The 22,653-nt window shown below is 52.1% G+C and overlaps 1 protein-coding gene across 1 annotated transcript in view; it reads left to right on the forward strand.

Annotated features, from left to right (window-relative positions):
• The first annotated feature begins 11,186 nt into the window (after positions 1-11,186).
• Positions 11,187-22,653, forward strand: part of ELP6 (elongator acetyltransferase complex subunit 6) — a 25,401-nt gene continuing 13,934 nt past the window's right edge. The window contains exons 1-3 of the mRNA XM_015407719.1: positions 11,187-11,337; positions 16,033-16,111; positions 18,300-18,370. Of these exons, the coding sequence (XP_015263205.1) occupies positions 11,284-11,337; positions 16,033-16,111; positions 18,300-18,370 (204 nt within the window). The 5' untranslated portion in view covers positions 11,187-11,283. The remainder of the gene's footprint in view (positions 11,338-16,032; positions 16,112-18,299; positions 18,371-22,653) is intronic.

The raw sequence follows: 22,653 nt of genomic DNA on the forward strand, positions 1-22,653 counted from the left end.
TTTTAAAGTAAAACCAGACCTCCCCAGTTAAGGGGTCGTCACATAAACCTTGCCGTGATAAAAACATGATATACATAATAACTTAAAAACATATAGTACATCTTAAAAAACATCCTATACTTAAAACGACGGTGCTCAATAACTTCCATAACTCCAAAGACTGCAAATCATAGGTCCAAAGTTTCCGGTGGTGCTTCCCACACTGTTAACGCCCACAGGGGAATGGCTTAGGGCTTCTTTACAATATCCAGGAGCTTCCTTGGGGCCTCGTCAATCCATGACGGTGATGGTATAGTAGGGGCGGCAGCTCCTACTCAAAGGCCTGGCGGAAGAGCTCCGTCTTGCAGGCCCTGGGGAATAGCATAAGGTCCCGCAGGGCCCGGATCTCCCCCGGGAGCTCATTCCACCAGGTAGGAGCCACCACCGAAAAGGCCCTGGCCCTGGTCGCAGCTAGTTTGGTGTCCTTGGGGCCCAGGATGACCAGCAGATTTTGGGGCCCCGACGATTCTGTGGGGGGCATGGCCGGATGAACCATGAAGCAGACTAAGCATGTGCTTAGGGCACCAGGGCCAAAGGGGGCACCACAAAGTTGGGAAAAGGCTAAAAAAAAGAGAAGATTTGTAAAATATATATATATTGATAAAACGAGTGCACATTGATCATGGTGCACCCTAGGGTTATCTTCTATTTTTTGTTGGCGAGGTGCACTGTCATCGGCCATGACACCCAAGATTGGGGGCACCAAGATTGGTCCGTGCTTAGGGCACCAGTGAGCCTTAATCTGCCCCTGGTGTGGGGGGAAGCCGAAGCCATAAACTAGGTTTTCATGGGGGTGGGTGGTTTTTTTTGTTTGTTTTTTAAAGATAGGTTTACCCTCCCCACCTTTCTCAGTGTCTTTCAGGGTAAGGCTGGGAAGCAGTTTTAGATGGGGGGGGGAGATCCTGATGTATAAAATAATGAATAAGGAGGGGCTCAAATGGTTAAGACGCTGAACTGCAGGCTGTGGAAGGTCGGTAGTTCAGCAGTTCGAGACCCGGGTGCCGCATGATGGAGTGAGCTCCCGTCTCTAGTTCCAGCTCCTGCCAACCTAGCAGTTCGAACGCAAGAAATTGCAAGTAGACAAATAGGTACCACTTCGGTGGGGAGGTCACAGCGTTCCGTGCGCCTTGGTGTCTAGTCATGCCAGCCACATGACCACGGAAACGTCTTCGGACAACGCTGGCTCTTTGGCTTGGAAACGGAGATGAGCACCGCAACCCTAGAGTCGGACTCGACTGGCTTTCAAGCCAGGGAACCTTTACCTTTTTATTATACTCGAACTCAGGGTCCCTCCATGAAGATGGCTCTGTCTGGATAGACGAAAGGGAGGACTTCTTCACACCACACATCATGAGCCTATGGGAACCCCTCCCACCAGAATTCCTGGGGGCAGTTAGAGGAACTAGAATTCCTGGTAGCTTTTTTTTTTTTAAGGATGAGTCTGCTATTATCGACCCACGGCTGATGGGCATCACCAGCTGCACAGAACCTATGGGGAGTTGTTCCCACTTAATCAAAGCTATCTGGTTTTCTATTTTTCTTGGGGTTTCTTTGTTTTGCTTCCCAAGTCACCTTGAGACGGTCATGTCAAAAGCTGAGTGCGAAATGGAAGGAAGGAGGAGGAAGGAGATTGGATTTATACCCCACCCTTCACTTGCAGTCTCAGAGCGGCTTACAAACTCCTTTCCCTTCCCCTCCTCGCAACAGACACCCTGGGAGGTAGGTGGGGCTGAGAGAGATTGGACGGGAACTGCTCTTTTTCAAGAACAGCTCTGATAGAACTATGGCTTGCCCAAGGTCATACCAGCAGCTGCAAGTGGAGGAGTGGGGAATCAAACCCGGGTCTCCCAGATTAGAGTCTGCACTCTTAACCACTACACCCAAACTGGCACTACACCAAAATGGCAAACAATCCTCCACGGACAGAGGCAACGTACCTCAGAGGCTGAGAACAAGACTCCATGGACAGATGTTCCCTCTAAGCTGGGGAGTCTTGTGAGCAAAAATTCCACTTTGTGACCTCCTGGCATTAAAGTTGTGAGCGAGTGATTGGGCTGCTGCAGAAATTAGTTTGCTCTGGAGCCCTCCTGCCTGAGCTAAGGCAAAGATGTGTGAGCTGGAGCCTCAAAAACTGTGAGCTAGCTCACACCAACTCATCTTAGAGGTAACACTGGTAGCAATATGCCTCAGCAGATGAGACCAAGCCTCCACGGACAGAGGCTGTATACCTCAGAAGCTGAGAACAGGGCTTTTTTTGGGCACACAGGAACGGAGTTCCAGCTGGCTCCCAAGTTGGCCACGCCCAGCAGGAGCTCATTAGCACAGGAATGCACAGGAACGGAGTTCCAGCTGGCTCCCAAGTTGGCCACGCCCAGCAGGAGCTCATTAGCATAATAGGCCACACCCAACAGCAGAAACTCATTCGGATTGGCTACAATTAGGGATGTGTAGCCTAACATGCAAAAAGCCCTGGGTTTTGACAACAAACATGGTAAAGAGAATAAGAAGCAAAAGGTGGGTGTGGCTGGATGACCACACTTCTGGTAACATGGGGGTGTGGCCTAATAGGCGAATGAGCTGTGCTGTCAGGGGTGTCGCCTAATATGCTAATGGGTTCCTGCTGTTGGGTATGGCCTATTATGCTAATAAGTTCCTGCTGGACTTTTTCTGCAAAAAAGCCCTGCCCCTTCCATAGGTACTGGGCTGTTTGCTGCCAGACAGCAGATGCTAGATGAATGTGGTGGGATCCTGGTAAGCAATTTCAATAGTCTCAAGTGCAGGAAGACCCCTCCAAGGCATTCTTCGGTGAGGCCGAGGGGTCCCTGCGTTAGAGATGCTCCAGTGCGTCGCTAACAGTACTTTGTGTCGGCAGCGGGGATCTTTCGTGGCACAGTCCCCGAGACCCCACACAGCGCTTTGGTGTGAGGGCAGCCAGAAAGGAGGGGGAGGCGGTGGGAACAGAGCAATCCCCTCTTCGGCGCTGGTCTCCCAAGCGCAGCCACCCAAGCACCCGGGGGGGGGGGGCAAGCAGGGATGCCCAACAGGGCGCACCTGTTTGCAAGCACAAGCCAGCAGCCCCCCAAAGCTGAAGGCGATCTGTATTCATTCCGTGTTTAGCCTGCGCTGTCTATGAGGCTCAGGCGAAGGGTCTTGCAGTTCGAAGCAGAGGTTCCAAAGACAAGGAAAGACCTGGGAAACTCTGGGTGAGATCCTGCCGCTGGGCTCAGCTAGCGGGGGTGCCTTCCTCAGTGATGCTCTGTCTTCTCGGTGCTGGGGGGGGGCAACAGTGGGAGGGGGCTTCTAGTGTCCTGGCCCCACTGCTGGACCTCCTGATGGCACCTGGTATTTTTGGCCACTGTGTGACACAGAGTGTTGGACTAGATGGGCCTTTGGCCTGATCCAACATTGGCTTATGTTCTTATTAGAGGGAATTGGATAAGCATACGGGGCAGAAGTCTATCAGTGGCTATTAGCCACAAGGAATAGACAGGAACTCTCAGGCTGGGGCAAGGGATGCTCTGTCTTCTTGGTGCTTGGGGGGGGGGTCAACAGTGGGAGGGCTTCTAATGTCCTGGCCCCACTGCTGGACCTCCTGAGGGCACCTGGTATTTCTGGCCACTGTGTGACACAGAGTGTTGGACTGGAGGAGCCATTGGCCTGATCCAACACTGGCTTTTCTTGTGTTCTTATGTTCTCTAGTTTTCCTCCATAGTGAGGGGCAGAGTAGTAGGATCCAGGGCTATTTTGGGGCAGGAACACACAGGAACGGCGTTCCGGCTGGCTTCAGAGTTGGCCACGCCCACTAGAGCCAAAACCTCTGCGTGTGCGGCTACAGAGGGAAGGGGCGCCTGGGCAAGCCAAGGGAAGGCAGTTTAAACTGTCTTCCCTTTCCTCCAAGGGCCAGCTTGCCCAGGCTCCCTGCAGCCGTGGGACGCCCTAGCAAGCCACGGAAAGGCATGGAGTGTGGCTTAATATGCTAATGAGCTGTGCTGTCAGGGGTGGGGCCTAATAGGCTAATTAGTTTCTGCTGTTCGGTGTGGCCTATTATGCTAATGAGTTCCTGCTGGGCTTTCTCTACAAAAAAACATCCAGGTAGGATCCAACATCCAGAGTACTAGTCTTGAGCAGTGTTCCCTCTAAGCTGAGTGAGTGTGAGCTGGCTCACAGTTTTCTAGCCTCCGGCTCACACATTTTTGTCTCCGCTCAGGAAGGGAGGGCTCCAGAACAGACTAATTTCTGCAGTAGCCAAATCGCTCGCTTGCAGCTTTAATGCCAGGAGCTCACAAAGTAGAACTTCTTGCTCACAAGACTCCACAGCTTAGAGGGAGCATTGCTCTTGAGTCAGAGCGTGAGTCTCTCCAAGCCAACATCAACTCATCCCTGGCTCTCCAAAGTCCTTCCCGGACCGTGATCTCTTGAGGCAGGGCTGCCCCTGGACAAAAATTCCTCCTGCCCCCCCCCACAATCCAAAACCAATATAACAAAACAAATCACGTGGCTCTCTGTTACTGTGAATAATAACTGTTACCTGGGAAGCCCCATTGAATTGCTCCCCCCCAAAAAACCCCCACCAACCTGGCAGTCAAGACTATACTGCCCCTGTACATGGAGGTTCTGTCTGGTCATCCTAGCTAATAGCCCCTCATGACCTTTCCATCTCCATGGATCTGTCTAACCCCCTTTTAAAGAAGAAGAAGAGATTGGATTTATACCCCGCTCTTCAGTTGGAGTCTCAGAGCGGCTTACAAACTCCTTTCCCTTCCCCTCCCCACAACAGACACTCTGTGAGGTAGGTGGGGCTGAGAGAGCTCTTGACAGGAACAGCTCTTATACAAGGACAGCTGTGCCAGAGCTTGTGACTGACCCAAGGTCACATCAGCAGGTGCAAGTGGCGGAGTGGGGAATCACACACGGTTCTCCCAGATTAGAGTCCGCGCACTTAACCACTACACCAAACTGGCTCTCTTCTAAATCATCAGGTCTCAGAAGCTAAGCAGGGTCGGCCCAGGCCAGTATTTGGATGTGAGATCTCCAAGGAATACCAGGGTCATGACGCCGAGGTAGGCAATGGCAAACCACCCCTGAACGCCTTGAATACCCTACAGAGCCTTTGCTTGGCATGTAGAAGGTCCCAGGTTCAATCCCCGGCATCGCCCGTTAAGAGGACTGCACAGTAGGTGATGTGAAAGATCTCAGCCTAATACCCTGGAGAGCAGCTACCAATCAGGAGATACAATACTGTATGGTTTCCTCTAATTAGCTATATATGGAAGAAAATTGCTTAATTCTGAAAAAACCCCTGTATCAAAAAACTATATGCTTTTAGAAACGTTTAAATGAAAAGTATATTATAGAGATGTTTCTTTTCATGGTGTAAGTAATTGTTTGAAATAACTCTGTTCTCCATTCAGTTGTACATTGATGAAAAGTTAAAAAATTAAATAAAAAGAAGAGACAAGACTGACCTTAATAGACCAATGGTCTGATTCAGTATAGAGCAGCTTAAGGACATGAGAAGCCAGTGTTCGATCAGGCCAATGGCCCATCCAGTCCAACAGTCTGTGTCACACAGTGCCCAAAACCCAGGTGCCATCAGGAGGTCCACCAGCAGGGCCAGGACACCAGAAGCCCTCCCACTGTGGCCCCCCAAGCACCAAGAATATAGAGAACATAAGAGAAACCATGCTGGATCAGGCCAATGGCCCATCCATTCCAGCACTCTGTGTCACACAGTGCCCAAAACCCAGGTGCCATCAGGAGGTCCACCAGCAGGGTCAGGACACCAGAAGTCCTCCCACTGTGCCCCCCCAAGCACCAAGAAGACAGAGCATCACTGCTCCAGGCATAAAAACATAAAGAGAAGCCATGTTGGATCAGACCAATGGCCCACGCAGACCAACACTCTGTGTCATGCAGTGGCAAAACCCAGCTGCCATCAGGAGGTCCACCAGCAGGGCCAGCTTCATTTCCCCCCAGTCATTCTGTCAAATATCCTTTTTGTGTTTCCTAGGAAGCCCGACAGAAGGAAGGCTTCACGGGTGTAAAACGTCAGCACGTTTCCATTGCCCCCTCGCAAGCACGGTGTGGGAATAGGAAGGGAACTCGTGTGAAATGGGCCAGGTTGGTTTGAGGCAGTGTTCCCTCTAAGCTGAGTCAGTGTGAGATAGCTCACAGTTTTTTAGCCTCCGGCTCACACATTTTCCCCTTCGCTCAGGAAGGGATGGCTCCAGAGCAAACTGATTTATGCAGGGGCCCAATCGCTCGCTCACAGCTTTCATGCCTGCAGCTCAACAAAGTAGAATTTTTGCTCACAAGACTCCGCCGCTTAGAGGGAGCATTGGTCTGAGGTGCCCATTCACAGGGCCACACTAATCAGCCCCCCCCTTTGGAATCACCGGAACTGGCCCACCACTCAGTGTGGCAAGATGGGTTTTGTGAGAAGCACTGTAACTGCTTTGGAACGGCCAGGCTATTAAATTGCACGACTCGGTTCAGTCGGCCAAGGAAAGGGGGGGGGCTTGTCTCTTTTTGTGAGCGGCTAACTGCAGGCGGTGGGGTGGTGGTGGAGAGAGTAGGAACTGGCTGGCAGGCAGACCAGTCCGGTGTTTGGTCTTCTCCCTTGGACACCGATCAGGATGGGAGCCACGAAATCTTGAGACAAGGGGCTATTCTTCTCCCTTGGCTGGCTCCAGTTGGGAAGGGGGAAAGGAGAGTTGCGTTAAAGACTCAGGGGAAGAGACAGTGGAGGCGAAGAAGGGGGTCGAAAGGGCAGCTTCCCTCCTTCCCATGGCTTCAGGTGAAGAGAAGAGAGGAATTTGAACCCTCTGACCGCCTGGCTGGCCGCCACGGTGAGGGCAAGCTGTCCATTTTGGATGCAAATGGACTTGGCCGGCTGCGGAACAGCGGGCTTTCTCAATCGGGTGGCTGGCCGGCCACCAAACTACACAGTGGCCGACCAGTTCCTCTGGAGGGCCATCAACAGGGTGTAGAGGCCAAGGCCTTCCCCTGAGAAGAACATTAGAAGAGCCCTGCTGGATCAGACCAGTGAGGGTCCATCCAGTCCAGCCTCCTCTCTCACACAGGGACCAGCCAGTTCCTCTGGAGGGCCAACAAAGAGGGCAGAGAGGCCGAGGCCTTCCCCTGAGAGGAACAGCAGAAGAGCCCTGCTGGATCGGACCAGGGATGGTCCACCTAGCCCAGCATCCCGTCTCACACGGGGGCCCAACCTGGAGGGCCAACAACAGTGCAGACAGTCCAAGGCCTTCCCCTGAGAAGAACCTCAGAAGAGCCCTGTTGGGTCAGACCAGGGAGGGTCCACCTAGTCCAGCATCCTGTCTCACACAGGGGCCAGCCAGTTCCTCTGGAGGGCCATCAACAGGGTGTAGAGGCCAAGGCCTTCCCCTGAGAAGAACCTCAGAAGAGCCCTGTTGGGTCAGACCAGGGAGGGTCCACCTAGTCCAGCATCCTGTCTCACACAGGGGCCAGCCAGTTCCTCTGGAGGGCCATCAACAGGGTGTAGAGGCCAAGGCCTTCCCCTGAGAAGAACCTCAGAAGAGCCCTGTTGGGTCAGACCAGGGAGGGTCCTTCTAGTCCAGCCTCCCGTCTCACACGGTGGCCAGCCAGTTCCTCCGGAGGGCCAACAACAGGGCTCAAGGGGTCCAGTCCTTCCTGTGAAAAGGACCAGGCAGGAAGTGATGCAAAAGAGCTTTGCTTGAGACCCTGGAGAGCCGCTGCCAGTCTGAGACGGCAACAGTGGCCTTGATGGGAAGGATGGTTTGACTCTGTATGAGGCGGCTTCATGTGATCGTGCCAGTCTTCAAAGGCAGCCCCACGTAGGGTGCATTGCAGTAATCTAACCTGGATGTGATGAGAGCACGGATCACCCTGGTCAGGTTTTTTTGGCAAAGGCACCCTCTCACGGGAAAAGGGATTGGTCTGGTTTCACCGAGTCCCTGTGGTGCTGAACGGGTGTCCCTTGAGATCTCCCCAGCCCTCATAAGAACATAAGAGAAGCCAATCTTGGGTCAGGCCAGTGGCCCATCCAGTCCAACACTCTTCTGTGTCACACAGTGGCCAGAAATACTAGGTGCCATCAGGAGGTCCAGCAGTGGGGCCAGGACACTAGAAGCCTTCTCACTGTTGCCGCCCCCCCCAAGCACCAAGAAGACAGAGCATCCCTTGCCCCAGACCGAGAGTTCCTATCTATACCTTGTGGCTAAGAGCCACTGATGGACCTCTGCTGCATATCTTTATCCATAAGAACATAAGAGAAGCCAATCTTGGGTCACGCCAAAGGCCCTTCCAGTCCAACACTCTGTGTCACACAGTGGCCAGAAATACCAGGTGCCATCAGGAGGTCCACCAGTGGGGCCAGGACATTAGAAGCCCTCCCACTGTTGACCCCACCCCCAAGCACCAAGAATACAGAGCATCCCTTGCCCCAGACCGAGAGTTCCTATCCATGCCTTGTGGCTAATGGCCACTGATGGACTTCTGCTGCATATCTTTATCCATAAGAACATAAGAGAAGCTAATCTTGGGTCACGCCAAAGGCCCATCCAGTCCAACACTCTGTGTCACACAGTGGCCAGAAATACCAGGTGCCATCAGGAGGTCCACCAGTGGGGCCAGGACATTAGAAGCCCTCCCACTGTTGACCCCCCCAAGCATCACTTGCCCAAGAGCTCCTATCTATACCTTGTGGCTAATAGCCACTGATGGACCTCTGCTCCATATGCTTATCCAATTCCCTCTTGAAGCCATCCATGCTTGTAGCCGCCACCACTTCCTGTGGCACTGAATTCCATGTGTGAATCACTCTCTGGGTGAAGGAGGACTTCCTTTGATCCGTTCTAACCCAACCGCTCAGCAATTTCCTTCGATTTCCTCCAGCTTCCCGGCTCCCAAAGAATCTGCCGATCCGGGCTGCCACCTGGTGGTGTGCCAGCAATACAGGCCTTTCCTTTCACAATCAGACCAAGCCTCCTCTTCTCTGGTGGTCTCTTAAACTGCTGGGAGAGGAAAAGGCTGAGCCAGCGTCCTCCCCTTTCGCTGCCCTTGAGTAGCCAAGGAAAAATGTGCTGCCTCTGCCCGTCACTTAGCTGTCTTGGTTAGCAGAGGTTTGTAGACGAGTGTGAAGGCCTCCTATTGAGTGACACATTGGGCCCGACATTTTCTCTCGGCCTACCCTACCTCACAGGGCTGTTGTGAAGACTGGATGGAGAAAGGAAGAACTTTGTAACCTCATGCTCCTGGGAGGAAGGATGGGATTAAAAATGTAATCACTACCTAGATTTCCCCCAGGTATTTGTTGATCCTGCCCCCTTAAAGCTATCCAGTCCAGTGGCTCTCAGCACATCTTGTGGCAGTGAATCCCGCAGGTTCCTTCCCTGCAGTGCATTTTCTCTCTGTCCTGAAAATACTGCCCATTTCACTTGCTGATTCACCATTGAATACATGAAGCTGCCTTATACAGAATCAGACCTTTGGTCCATTGGGGTCAGTATTGCCTATTCAGACTGTAAGCAACTCTCCAGGGTCTCAGGCTGAGGACTTTCACATCACCTACGGCCTGATCCTTTGAGCTGGAGATGATTGAACCCGGGGCCTCCTGCCTGCCAAGCAGATGTTGTACCGCTAAGCTGCAGCACTTCCCCATATTCTGAGTTCATGTAAGGAAAAACAGTTTTATTTGCTCTCTTTGTGTTTTTATAGGCCTGTAGGGATTTAGTGGTTCAAGTGGTTAAGACGCTGAACTGCAGGCTGTGGAACGTCAGTAGTTCAGCAGTCCGAGACCTGGGTGCCGCAAGACGGAGTGAGCTCCCGTCTCTAGTTCCAGCTCCTGCCAACCTAGCAGTTCAAAAGCAAGAAATTGCAAGTAGATAAATAGGGACCACTTCGATGGGAAGGGAACAGCGTTCCATGCACCTCGGTGTTTAGTCATGCCGGCCACATGACCACGGAAACATCTTCGGACAGCGCTGGCTCTTTGGCTTTGAAACGGAGATGAGCACCGCAATCCTAGAGTCGGACTCGACTGGCTTTCGAGCAAGGGAACCTTTGCCTTTTTAAATAGGTACCACTTTGGTGGGAAGGTAACAGCGTTCTGTGCGCCTCGGTGTTTAGTCATGCCGGCCACATGACCATGGAAACATCTTCGGACAGCGCTGGCTCTTTGGCTTGGAAACGGAGATGAGCACCGCAATCCTAGAGTCGGACTCGACTGGCTTTCGAGCAAGGGAACCTTTACCTTTAGGGATTTAGTTGTTGTTTTTACAGTTCCCTGGACAAACTAAGTGACTGTCAGCCGTCTTGTGTGTGTGTGTGACAGATTCCTTTAAATATTCACAAATCAGCATTTCTCCCTCCTCCAATTGCTGCTCCAGTCCCCATCGAAATCAAATGCTTTGCACACCAAAGAATTGTTTAACACGTAGTGTGCACTGTAAATCAGCATTCATCCCTAAGGGACACATGTGTCCCCTGGCCAGCCGCTCTGCTGCCTGAACCAGCTCATCGACTCAGCAACATAAATACAGCCACGTGCCACATGTGAACCAAGCCACATAAGCCACATAAGCAATGCTCATTGTCTTCAATATGTTTGGGTTTGATTCCCCACTCCTCCACTTGCAGCGGCTGGATGACCTTGGGCAAGCCACAGTTCTCTCAAGAGCTGTTCTTGAAAAGGAGCCGTTTCTGCCAGAGCTCCTCCTCCTCCTCGAGGTTAGATTCAGATTGCATAGCCAGGTTGGTCTGAAGCAACAGAACAAAGTTCGAGTCCAGTGGCACCTTTAAGACCAACAAAGTCTTATTCCGGGTATCAGCTTTTAGCGCTGATGCACACTTCTTCAAGAGGGTTTTGGCCAAACAAAGTGTGCTCACGGCCTGATCCACTCTGTGCTTGTTCGGTTGCTCTCACTCTTCAGTGGGCATGCCTACTTACCTACTGGCATAATATGAAGTATGCATGAAATCTTAAGTCCCGCCCATTTGGTGGATATTTTCCCCGCCCAGTCGGCGAGACGTTGCCGTGCACGCCCGGAACGCCCCTCCTGCAATTCCGCGCCCGCCCGCTGCCAAATTGGCAGCAGAGAGCAGCGCTGGCAGCGGGACCAGTGGCGCATGCGCACCTGCCCGATCGCCGCGCGAGCCGCCCCGCTTGCGACGCTCCCAAACGGGCGTGTGAGCTCCGCTGTTGTGCCTTTCTGTCCCTTCTCGGGAACCGTAGCGGCCCGAGCGGCGATGTTTGCGGAGCTGAGCGAGTTGCTGGGGGACTCCGTCGAGCGGCCGCAGCAGGTGAGGGAAGGCCTCGGCCCAGGACCGCCGGGAGGGAAGCGGGGCCGCCGCAGGAGCACACCGGCGGCTCCCAAGGGGCCAGGCGCGCCACGGCGGGAAGTGAAGCATGCTGGGACTCGTAGTCCTTTGGCCTATGGCAGGCGGAGAGGGGCTTGCCGAGGGCTCAGGGTCCGGTTGCCAGCCTCCAGGTGGGGCCTGGGGATCTCCCGCTCTTACAACTGATCTCCAGCTGACAGAGATCAGCCTCCCGGGAGAAAATGGCTGCTTTGAAGGGTGGACTCTTATGTGGCACTGGACCATGCCGATAACCATCTGAGCTTTTTTGGCTTGCTGCATCATTCCCATCAAGTTTTAGAACTCGGGAGTTAAAGCCAAAAAGAGATATTTCGAAAAGCAGCTCCTGAAACTGGCCTGTGTCGGTGTTCCCTCTAAGCTGAGTTAGTGTGAGCTACCTCACAGTTCTTTAGCCTCCGGCTCACACATTCTTGTCTTAGCCTGGAAAGGATGGGGCTTTGGAGCAAACTGATTTATGCAGCAGCCAAATGGCTCACGCACAACTTTAATGCCAGCAGCTCACAAAGTAGAATTTTTGCTCACAAGCAGTGTTCCCTCTAAGCTGAGTTAGTGTGAGCCAGCTCAGAGTCTCTCATTTTTGTCTTAGCTCAGGAAGGAGGGCTCCAGAGCAAACTGATTTATGCAGCAGCCCAATCGCTGACTCACGACTTTAATGCCAGCAGCTCACAAAGTAGAATTTTTGCTCACAAGACTCCACAGCTTAGAGGGAACTGCCCTCCCTCCCTTCCTCCCAGCTGAGTTAGTGTGAGCTAGCTCACAGTTTTTTAGCCTCCGGCTCACACATTTTTATCTTTCCCCCAAAAGGATGGCTCCAGAGCAGACTAATCTATGCAGGCGCCAAATCGCTGGCTCACGACTTTAATGCCAGCGGCTCACAAGGTAGAATTTTTGCTCACAAGACCCCACAGCTTAGAGGGAGTCTTCCTTCCTTTCTTCCTGTGCTCCCTCTAAGCTGAGTTAGTGTGAGCTCTCTCACAGTTTTTTAGCCTCCGTGGAAGGATGGCTACAGAGCAAACAAATGTATGCAGCCGCCAAATCGCTGGCTCACGACTTTAATGCCAGCGGCTCACAAGGTAGAATTTTTGCTCACAAGACCCCACAGCTTAGAGGGAGCATTGCCAGTGTCCTGGAGAATTCCTCTCCCCTGGCAGTATCTGCTGCGCCCTGGCCTTGTAAGCCCAAAGGGGAGACCTGCGGCTTCGTTCTGCGTATCTCCTGCACTTCCTCTACTGCCTTTTGTCCCTTGGCATCTGCTGGCCATTGCTGGGCTTCTCGTGTTATATTTATGCTACTTTTTTGGGGGGGGGAGGATTATCGTTGAGATGGTGGTGTTATGATTTCATGTTCTTAATGGAGATCTGTCGGTCATCTTGGAAACGTATAGTGGGAGCAAGGGGTGCCCGGTCTCCCCCGGCGGAGGACGGGTAACTGGAGTTGCCAGATCCAGGTTGGGAAACTCCTGGAGATTTGGGGGCGGAGCCTGGGGAGCCTCCAAAGCAGCCCTTTTCTCCAGGGGAACTGATCTCTCTAGCCTGGAGCTGTAATTCCGGGGGACCCCCAGGTCCCACCTGGAGACTGGCATCCCTACTGGGAAATACTGGATTTAAATCATTTAAATAAATAGCAGAGTGTCCTCTGCGACTGTGCACTGACTCTGCCATCCTTGCATAGCTGCAGATCATAACTTTTTCAGTCCCACCTGCTGACTGGAGTTTGTTTCTCTTCGTCATCATCACCATCATCATTAGAAGAAGAGATTGGATTTCTGCCCCGCCCTTCACTACCCGAAGGAGTCTGAGAGCGGCTTACAAACTCCTTCCCCTCCCTCTCCCCACAACAGACACCCTGCGAGGTAGGTGGGGCTGAGAGAGCTCTGGACAGAAACTGCCCTTTTTTCAAGGACAGCTCTTATCAGAACTACGGCTTGCCCAAGGTCATCCAGCCAGGTGCATGTGGAGGAGTGAGGAATCAAACCCGGTTCTCCCAAATTAGAGTCTGCGCACTTAACCACTCCACCAAGAAGAAGAGGAAGAGGAGATTGGGTTTATACCCCGCCCTTCACTACCCAAAGGTGTCTCAGAGCGGCTTACAAACTCCTTTCCCTTCCCCTCCCCACAACAGACACCCTGTGAGGTAGGCGAGGCTGAGAGAGCTCTGACAGAACCTGCTCTTTTTTCAAGAACAGCTCTTATCAGAGCTACGGCTTGCCCAAGGTCATCCAGCCAGGTGCATGTGGAGGAGGAGTGGGGAATCAAACCCAGTTCTGCCAGATTAGAGTCCGCGCACTTAACCGCTACACCAAATTGGCTCATTGGAGATGCTGCTGGGGACTACTTAACTACTACACCACACTGGCTCTCTCTCTCTCACCATTTTCAGGCTCCTTCACAGCCTCCCATTGTTTGTCCAGGCGGCAGCCCTATGTTACAGGGCGGACTTCGCCCAGGGGTCCACGCTTTCTCACATCTCAGGGGACTCCAGAGAGGCCCCATAAGACGCGGCGGCCTCTGTTCCGCTGCTTCAAAGTATGGGAAGCTGCCCTTGCAACAGTGATACGGAGTGGGATAATTTCCAGAGGTGGATGTTTTCCAAACAACTTTCTGACGCTTTGTTTTTCTATGGAAAATTTTCCTCCTCAGTATGTTAATATAGTCTCTGTTTATCTGTAGTTGTCGGGGTTGTTGTGCTGCAAGTCAATCATGCCAGACAGGTTAAATCTGGAATATGAAGCAACAACAACCCCCCCCCCCCCCGCGTGTTCATCGTTCAAGGGAGGATGCTGTAGTCCAGCGGATGAGCCTCCACTTTGCATGTAGAAGGTCCCAGTTTTGGTCCCTGGCAGCATCGCCAGTCAAAAGAGCCGGGCAGTAGAGAATGGGAAGGACCTGCCTGGGATCCTAGAGGGCCACTGCCAGTCCGAGCAGGCAAGAGTGAAGTTAATGGTCCGAGGCCGTGGTTCAGTGTAAGGCCTACCGCCACCTTGGGGTCAGGAAGCAGTTTTTCTCCAGGCCATTAGCTGTTGTAGATTTTCTGGCTTGTCTGGCCGTGGCCTTGTAGGACCTGACGTTTCGCCAGCAGCAGTGACTGGCATCCTCAGAGGTATAACACAGAAAGATGGAGGACTCTCTGTGTCACAGTGAGAAGAAAAACGGTAGGCAGGTACTTTATATCAACTCAGGAAGGTGGTGGTAGGGCTGAGTCATTATCTGGTAGGAGTTCCCCAGGCTGTGAACATACTAATGGAGGAGCTTTCCTGCGGAGGTTCTTTTGTATATGGGTTGTTTCCTGAGGAGGTTTCCTGTTTCCTGAGGAGGTTCTTTTGCATGTGGATTCTAATCTTCTCTGTAGTGCTTGGCCAGCCTGAGAGATCAGCAGTGGCTGAACATGGCCTAACTCAAGGAGGACACAGTATTTTGTTCCAAGACACTGAAAGGCTGGACAACACATCCGATTACCGTGTCAGATTACACAGGGAAGCCATTGAAATTCATAAACATACGCACAATGTCAACAGGGAAGAAGAGCGTTTAAAAATAAATAGGGCATGGTTTCCTGTCCCGAAAAACACAAAGGGCTCCACATCTGACAGCGTGAGACCCGGGAGAGCTGTTGCCAGACTGAGTGGACAATACTGACCATGATGGACTGAGGGTCTGATTCAGTAGAGGGCAGCTTCATGTGTAGAGCGCTCTCCGCTCCACCTTCAAGGCCTCTAGGGAGAAAGAGATTTTCCCTTCGAGCCCTCTGGGCAGGAAGGGATTTTTCTTTTTCCAGTTTGGTGTCGTGGTTAAGTGCGGAGACTCTAATCTGGGAGAACCGGGTTTGATTCCCCACTCCTCCGCTTGCACCTGCTGGATGACCTTGGGCAAGCCATAGTCCTGTCAGAGCAGTTCCTGAAAAAGGGCCGTTTCTGTCAAGAGCTCTCTCGGCCCCACCTACCTCACAGGGTGTCTGTTGTGGGGAGGGGAAGGGAAAGGAGTTTGTAAGCTGCTCTGAGATTCCGAGGGAAGGGTGGAGTATAAATCCAATCTCCTCCTCCTCCTTCTCCTCCTCCTCCTGGTTTCCCCGAGGAGAACACAGCAGAGTCAGGTCCTTTGGTGCAATGTTGATGGGGTACCTGTTGAATGTTCAAAGTGATACATGTCCACTTTCTCCCACTAGGGTGATTTGTTCAGTGATCATATCCCAGAGTTATCTGCTGTCAGGGAAGGCTTTTTTCTTCTCACCATGATAGCCAGTTTGGTGTTGTGGTTAAGTGCGCGGACTCTAATCCGGGAGAACCGGGTTTGATTCCCCACTCCTCCACTCGCAGCTGCTGGATGACCTTGGGCAAGCCGTGGTTCTGATCAGAGCTGTCCTTGAAAAAATAGCAGTTTCTGTCAGAGCTCTCTCAGCCCCACCGACCTCACAGGGTGTCTGTTGTGGGGAGGGGAAGGGAAAGGAGATTGTCAGCCGCTCTGAGACACCTTTGGATATCTCTTCTCTTCTTCCTTTAAAGTGGAGGTGCCCGCGAGTGACCCTGGGTGCAAAGCAGGTGTCCTGTCAGTGAAGCCCAAGCCCTCTCTGGTGACCGTTCGGTCTGACGTTCTTGTCTTCTCTTTTCTCTTTCCCATTTCCCAGGGCAAGCTGACCTTGCTGGGTGCCACCAAGACAGATGCCAGCTTCCTGGTTCACCATTTCCTCTCCTTTTATTTAAAAGGTACGCGGGACGACGAGTCATTTCAAAGACATTGCTACAAAACGGCAGGTGCAAGTAGTGGGGCCGGACGCAAAATGGCCGCCACTGGAGGCAGAACCAGCCACTAAATGGCTGCTACGACTTACCATCAGTCACACAGGGACGATCCTTGTGCTGTGGGGGCAGCCAGTGTTCCCTCTAAGCTGAATTAGTGTGAACTAGCTCACAATTTTTTAGCCTCCGGCTCACACATTTTTGTCTTAGCTCAGGAAGGAGAGCTCCAGAGCCGACTAATTGATGCAGTACCCAAATCGCTCGCTCACAACTCGAGAGCCAGTTTGGTGTGGTGGTTAAGTGCGCGGACTCTAACCTGGGAGAACTGGGTTTGATTCCCCACTCCTCCACTTGCACCTGCTGGATGACCTTGGGCAAGCCATAGTTCTGATAGGAGCTGTCCTTGAAAAAACAGCAGTTTCTGTCAAGAGCTCTCTCAGCCCCACCTCCCTCGTAAGGTGTCTGTTGTGGGAAGGGGAAGGGAAAGGAGCTTGTAAGCCGCTCTGAGACTCCCTTGGGTAGTGAATGGCAGGGTATAAATCTAATCTCCTCCTCCTCCTTCTCCTTCTTCATCTTCTTCTTCTTCTTCATGCCAGTAGCTCACAAAGTAGAACTTTTGCTCACAAGACTCCACAGCTTAGGGGGAGCATTGGGGCACCTGCTGCCGAAGTGACATTTGTGTAAAAAATGCATAGTCAGTCAAATCTCCAGTGGCCAATCAGAAGGCTTGGAGGGCAAAAGCCCCACCTGGTCCCGCCCCCTTTCTAAAAGCACTTAGCGGGCCCCGGGAACAGTGTCAGCAGGTGTGGTGGCGCCCACAGGCTCCATCTTGGCGACCCTTGTCTTCTGCAAAGGTCTTTGGTAACTTAACAAATACTGAAGAGAACGGCAGCAAGCCATTGACCTTCCTTCCTTGGCCGGGGTCAGGGTTGGGCTGCCTCATGTGTGGGGAGGAGAACGCTGGGCCCCAGAGGATCTCTTGGCAGTCCGGAAAAATGTTCAGAGGCGCTTGGAATGAAAGGCAGCCAGTGACAGGAAGCAGGAAGGCCCCTATGAGGTCACTTCCTCCTTCCCTTTTGGCCTCATGGCCTCTCATCTTCACGTTTGGGAAAAGGCGTTTGGAAACGTTTGAGCCAATTCCGCAACAAGCCACGCTTTGGGGGCGCGCTTTGGCATCTCGTGCGGCTTCCCGCCTCCCCTCCAAGCGGCCCTCGGCTAAGCCGGGTGATTCGGCCCTTCACATTTATGGTTTCCAGCCTCATTACCCTCCCTGGGAACCTTTTCTGGCTCCCGACGACCCCTCCGGGGGATGGAAGAAGCTGCCTAGGAGCAACCCTTGGGCAGATGTTTTTTGCTCGTCCCTTTGAGCACAGCAACTCCCGACCAACGCTCCCTCTAAGCGGCGGAGTCTTGTGAGCAAAAGTTCTACTTCGCGAGCTCCTGGCATGAAAGTTGTGAGCGAGCGATTGGGCCGCTGCATCAATGAGTCTGCTCTGGAGCCCCATCCCTTCCTAAGCTAAGACAAAAAGGTGTGAGCCAGAGGCTCAGAAACTGTGAGCTTGCTCACACTCACTCAGCTTAGAGGTAACACTGCTCCTGACCCCTCTACTGGAGGTGCCCGGAACTGACTCTGGCCCTTGTAAGTGCAAAACCCTTCCTATTGCTGTCACACACACAGACACACACACACACAGGTGTTCCATGCCAAGAAAAAAATTATCCCGGGGTCAATGTTCCCTCTAAGCTGTGGAGACTTATGAGCAAATATTCTACTTTGTGAGCTGCTGGCATTAAAACTGTGAGCGAGCGATTTGGCAGCCGTATAAATTAGTTTGCTCTAGAGCCATCCCTTCCTGAGCTAAGACAAAAATGTGTGAGCCGGAGGCTAAAAAACTGTGAGCTAGCTCACACTAACTCAGCTTAGAGGGAGCACTGCCCGGGGTTCAAGTTCTAGAAGCGTGGATTGGGAGCAGAGCCGGCTGTTGGCCAGGACTAGGCTTCTCCTGGCTCCGTTTGTGTCCTTCCCAAGAGAACGGGGAAACTTCTCATTTTCGGAAAGATTTTCCAAAGCATTGCTTTGTTTTTGTCTCAGAATCACCTTGCTACTAGAGATGCCTGATCACAGCAAAATGTGTCTCTTTGTCCTCTTCCTCAGCTGGGTGCAAAGTCTGCTTCGTGGCTTTTCTGCAGTCTTTCAGTCACTACAACATTGTGGCCCAAAAGCTGGTAAGCCATCTGAGCGCACGTTTCTGTCATCCTGACTTAGTGGTTGTTTCCTTCCTTCCTTCCTTCCTTCCTTCCTTCCTTCCTTCCTTCCTTCCTTCCTCCATCACAACAATATAGTTATAAAACATAGCAAAGTGCTAGTGCAATTCATGTCTGTCTGTCTGTCTATCTATCTATCTATCTAGCCAGTTTGGTGTAGTGGTTAAGTGCGCGGACTCTAATCTGGGAGAACCGGGTTTGATTCCCCACTCCTCCTTCACTTGCACCTGCTGGATGACCTTGGGCAAGCCACAGTTCTGTCACAGCTGTTATCTCAAGGACAGTCCTTGAAAGAGCTCTCTCAGCCCCACCTCCCTCACAGGGTGTCTGTTGTGGGGAGGGGAAGGGAGAGGAGATTGTCTGCCACTCTGAGACTCCGAGTAAGTGGTGGGATGTAAATCCAATCTCCTCCTCCTCCTCCTCCTTCCTATCATCTTTCATGTCTCCCCGCCTTTCTCCCCAAAGGGGGCCTACGTGGCTTACTTAATTCTCCCATGCTTTACCCTCACAGCAGCACTATGAGGTGGGTTAGGCTGAGAGAGTTTAACTGGCCAAAGGTCACCCAAGTTGTAGAGGTTGTAGGCCGTGCACTCTCTGTACATGTGTGTGTATATGTCAGCATGCACACATGGGTTTCTGATCTGTAGCAAACCCCTTGTGGTTTTGTATTACACAAATAACTTCTGCCTCTCTTGCCCTCGTCGCATCAGTTGCAAGCTGTCTCCACACGGCTCCATCATTTCTGTACTCTCCATCGGACTTAATCTCGTCGGATGCCTAGGTCTTCTTTTCCTTGAGATCTTGGGCTTTTTCTCCACCACATGGCAGAAGGAAAGTGGGACAGTGGCTCAGGGGAAGAGCCTCTGCTTGTCATGCAGAAGGTCCCAGGTTGAATCCCCGGCAGTGTCTTCAGTTAAAAGAACCAGGTAGTGAGGTGATGGGGGAGACCTTTCTCTAGAAGAAGAGAAGACGAGAAGAGATTGGATTTATACCCCGCCCTTCACTACCCAGAGGAGTCCCAGAGTGGCTTACAAACTCCTTTCCCTCCCCCTCCCCACAACAGACAGCCTGTGAGGGAGGTGGGGCTGAGAGAGCTCTGGACAGAAACTGCTCTTTTTCAAGGACAGCTCTTAGCAGAACTACGGCTTACCCAAGGTCATCCAACCAGGTACAAGTGGAGGAGGAGTGGGGAATCAAACCCGGTCCTCCCGGATTAGAGTCCGCGCACTTCACCAAGACACCAAACTGAAGAACAGGAGGAGGAGATTGGATTTATACCCCGCCCTTCACTACCCAGAGGAGTTGCAGAGCGGCTTACAAACTCCTTTCCCTTCCCCTTCCCCTCCCCACAACAGACACCCTGTGAGGTCGGCGGGGCTGAGAAAGCTCTGACAGAAATGGCTCTTTTTCAAGAACAGCCCTTATCAGAACTACGGCTTGCCCAAGGTCATCCAGCCAGGTGCATGTGGAGGAGTGGGGAATCGAACCCGGTTCTCCCAGATTAGAGTCCGCGCTCCTAACCACGACACCAAACTGGCTCTACCTGAGGCCCTGGAAAGTCACTGCCGGTCTGAGTAGACAATACTGATCATGATGGACTGCTTTAGTAGAAGGCAGTTTCATGTGTTCATGGTCTTTAGGAAGGGCTGTGACTTCATGGTCGAACATCTGTTTGGCACGTAGAAGGTCCCATGTTCAGTCACTGGCATCTCCATTTAAAACTGGATCAAGTAGTAGGTGATGTGAAAGACCTCCTCTGCCTGAGGCCCTGGAGAGCTGCTGCCAAGTCTGAGTAGACACCAAGGCTCCCTCTAAGCTGTGGAGTCTCGTGAGCCAAAATTCTACTTTGTGAGCTCCTGGCATTCAAGCTGTGAGCGTGCGATTCGGCTGCTGCATCAATCAGTTTGCTCTGGAGCCCTCCTTCCTGAGCAAAGCCAAGACTGTGTGAGCCGGAGGTTAAAGAACCGTGAGCTAGCTCACAGTGACTCAGCTTAGAGGAAACACTGGCTGCAATGCTCCCTCTAAGCTGTGGAGTCTTGTGAGCCAAAGTTCTACTTTGTGAGCTCCTGGCATTCAAGCTGTGAGCGAGCGATTCGGCTGCTGCATCAATCAGTTTGCTCTGGAGCCCTCCTTCCTGAGCTAAGGTACATGTGTGAGCTGGAGGCTAAAGAACTCTGACCTAGCTCACACTATTTCAGCTTAGAGGGAACACAGGACAGGACCAATGTTCCCTCTAAGCTGTGGAGTCCTGTGAGCAAAAAGTCTACTTTGTGAGCTACCGGCATCAAAGTTGTGAGCAAGTGATTTGGCTGCTGCATAGATTAGCTTGCTGTGAAGCCATCCTTCCTGAGCGAAGACAAAAATGTGTGAGCCGGAGGCTAAAAAACTGTGAGCTGGCTCACACTAACTCAGCTTAGAGGGAACACTGGACAGGATTGACCTGGATGAACCAGGAGTCCGATTCAGTATAAGGCAGCTTCGTGTATATTCATGTGTGTATAACTTGGGAGGGGAAGATCCACTCTCTTATTTCCACAACCTTGCTTCACACATCTGCTCGTACAGGGAGAGATGTTAGCCCTCCTGAAACCGTCAGCCTGTCGGAGTCCCTACGTCACTGAATCCGTTCTGTCAATAAATTGTCCTTGGTGTTTTGAACTATCTTGTTACTCCTATGCCGGAGTCTACCATGTCAGCCCAAAAATGCTGCCATGCTTCTAGGAGTTGCAGAGAGGCTGTGGCTCAGTGGTAGAGCATCCGCTTGGCATGCAGAAGACCCCAAGTTCAATCCCTGGCCACTTGAGTGGAAATGATGGAGGAGGAGGAGGAGATTGGATTGATACCCCGCCCTTCACTACCCAAAGGAGTCTCAGAGCGGCTTACAGTCTCCTTTCCCTTCCCTTCCCCACAACAGACACCCTGTGAGGTCGGTGGGGCTGAGAGAGCTCTTTCGAGGACTGCCATTGGGAGAACAGCTATGAGAGAACTTGTGACTGGCCCAAGGTCACACCAGCTGCTGCATGTGGAGGAGGAGTGGGGAATCAAACCCAGTTCTCCCAGATTAGAAGAAGAAGAGATTGGATTTATACCCTGCCCTTCACTACCCAGAGGAGTCTCAGAGCAGCTCACAATCTCCTTGCCATTCCCCTCCCCACAACAGACACCCTGGGAGGGAGGTGGGGCTGAGAAAGCTCTGACAGAAACAGCTCTTTTTCAAGGACAGCTCTGATAGAACTATGGCTTGCCCAAGGTCATCCAGCAGCTGCAAGTGGAGGAGTAGGTAATGCAAAAGACCTCTGCTGAGACACTGGAGAGCTGCTGCCATTCTGAGTAGACACCCCTGAGCTTGATGGACCCTCAGGGCCTTATTCAGTGGAAGGCAGCTTCATGCGTTCATGTCTGATGCAGTTTGGAAGGGTCTGTGGCTCAGTGGCAGAGCATTTGCTTGGCATGGTAGGCCCCAGGGTCAAGGCAGTTGTCGGTGTATCAGTGTAGTGTTAAAACGCTTACAGCATTGCAATAGTTCCTACTACCAATTTTTTTCCCCAAAAAAGGCAAAACTTCTGCCAGAGGCAGGGGAAGATAGTGGACAGAAGGGTAAATCCCAGAGAAAATCTGTGTGCAGTTCTCTTTATTTATTATTACTTTTTAATTATTTATTTAACTCATCTATCGTCCACCTTTCTTCTCATGGGGGAACCAAAGTGACCTATACCGTTCTCCTCTCCTCTGTTTTATCCTCACAACAGCCCTGTGAGGTGGGTTCAGCTATGAGCGTGTGACTGGCCCAAGGCCACCCAACAAACATGGACGGCTTCAAAAGGGAATTAGATAAGCATATGGAGAAGAGGTCCATCAGTGGCTATTAGCCATAAGGGATAGAGAGGAACTCTCAGTCTGGGACAAGGGATGCTCTGTATTCTTGTTGGGGGGGGTTTTGGGTGGGGGGGGCAACAGTGGGAGGGCTTTTGGAGTTCTGGCCCCACTGCTGGACCTCCTGATGGTATTTTTGGCCACTGTGTGACAGAGTGTTGGACTGGATGGGCCTTTGGCCTGATCCAACATTGGCGTCTCTTATGTCCTTAAGTTCTTATGGAGCCAGTTTGGCATAGTGGTTAAGAGCGGCGGACTCTAATCTGGGAGAACCAGGTTTGATTCCCCACTCCTCCACATATAAAGCCTGCTGGGTGACCTTGGGTCAGTCACAAGTTCTCTCAGAGCTGTTCTCTCATGAACAGTCTTCG

Source organism: Gekko japonicus, unplaced genomic scaffold (assembly GCF_001447785.1).
Source record: "Gekko japonicus isolate JY-2015 unplaced genomic scaffold, Gekko_japonicus_V1.1 scaffold1850, whole genome shotgun sequence".
NCBI lineage: Eukaryota > Metazoa > Chordata > Lepidosauria > Squamata > Gekkonidae > Gekko > Gekko japonicus.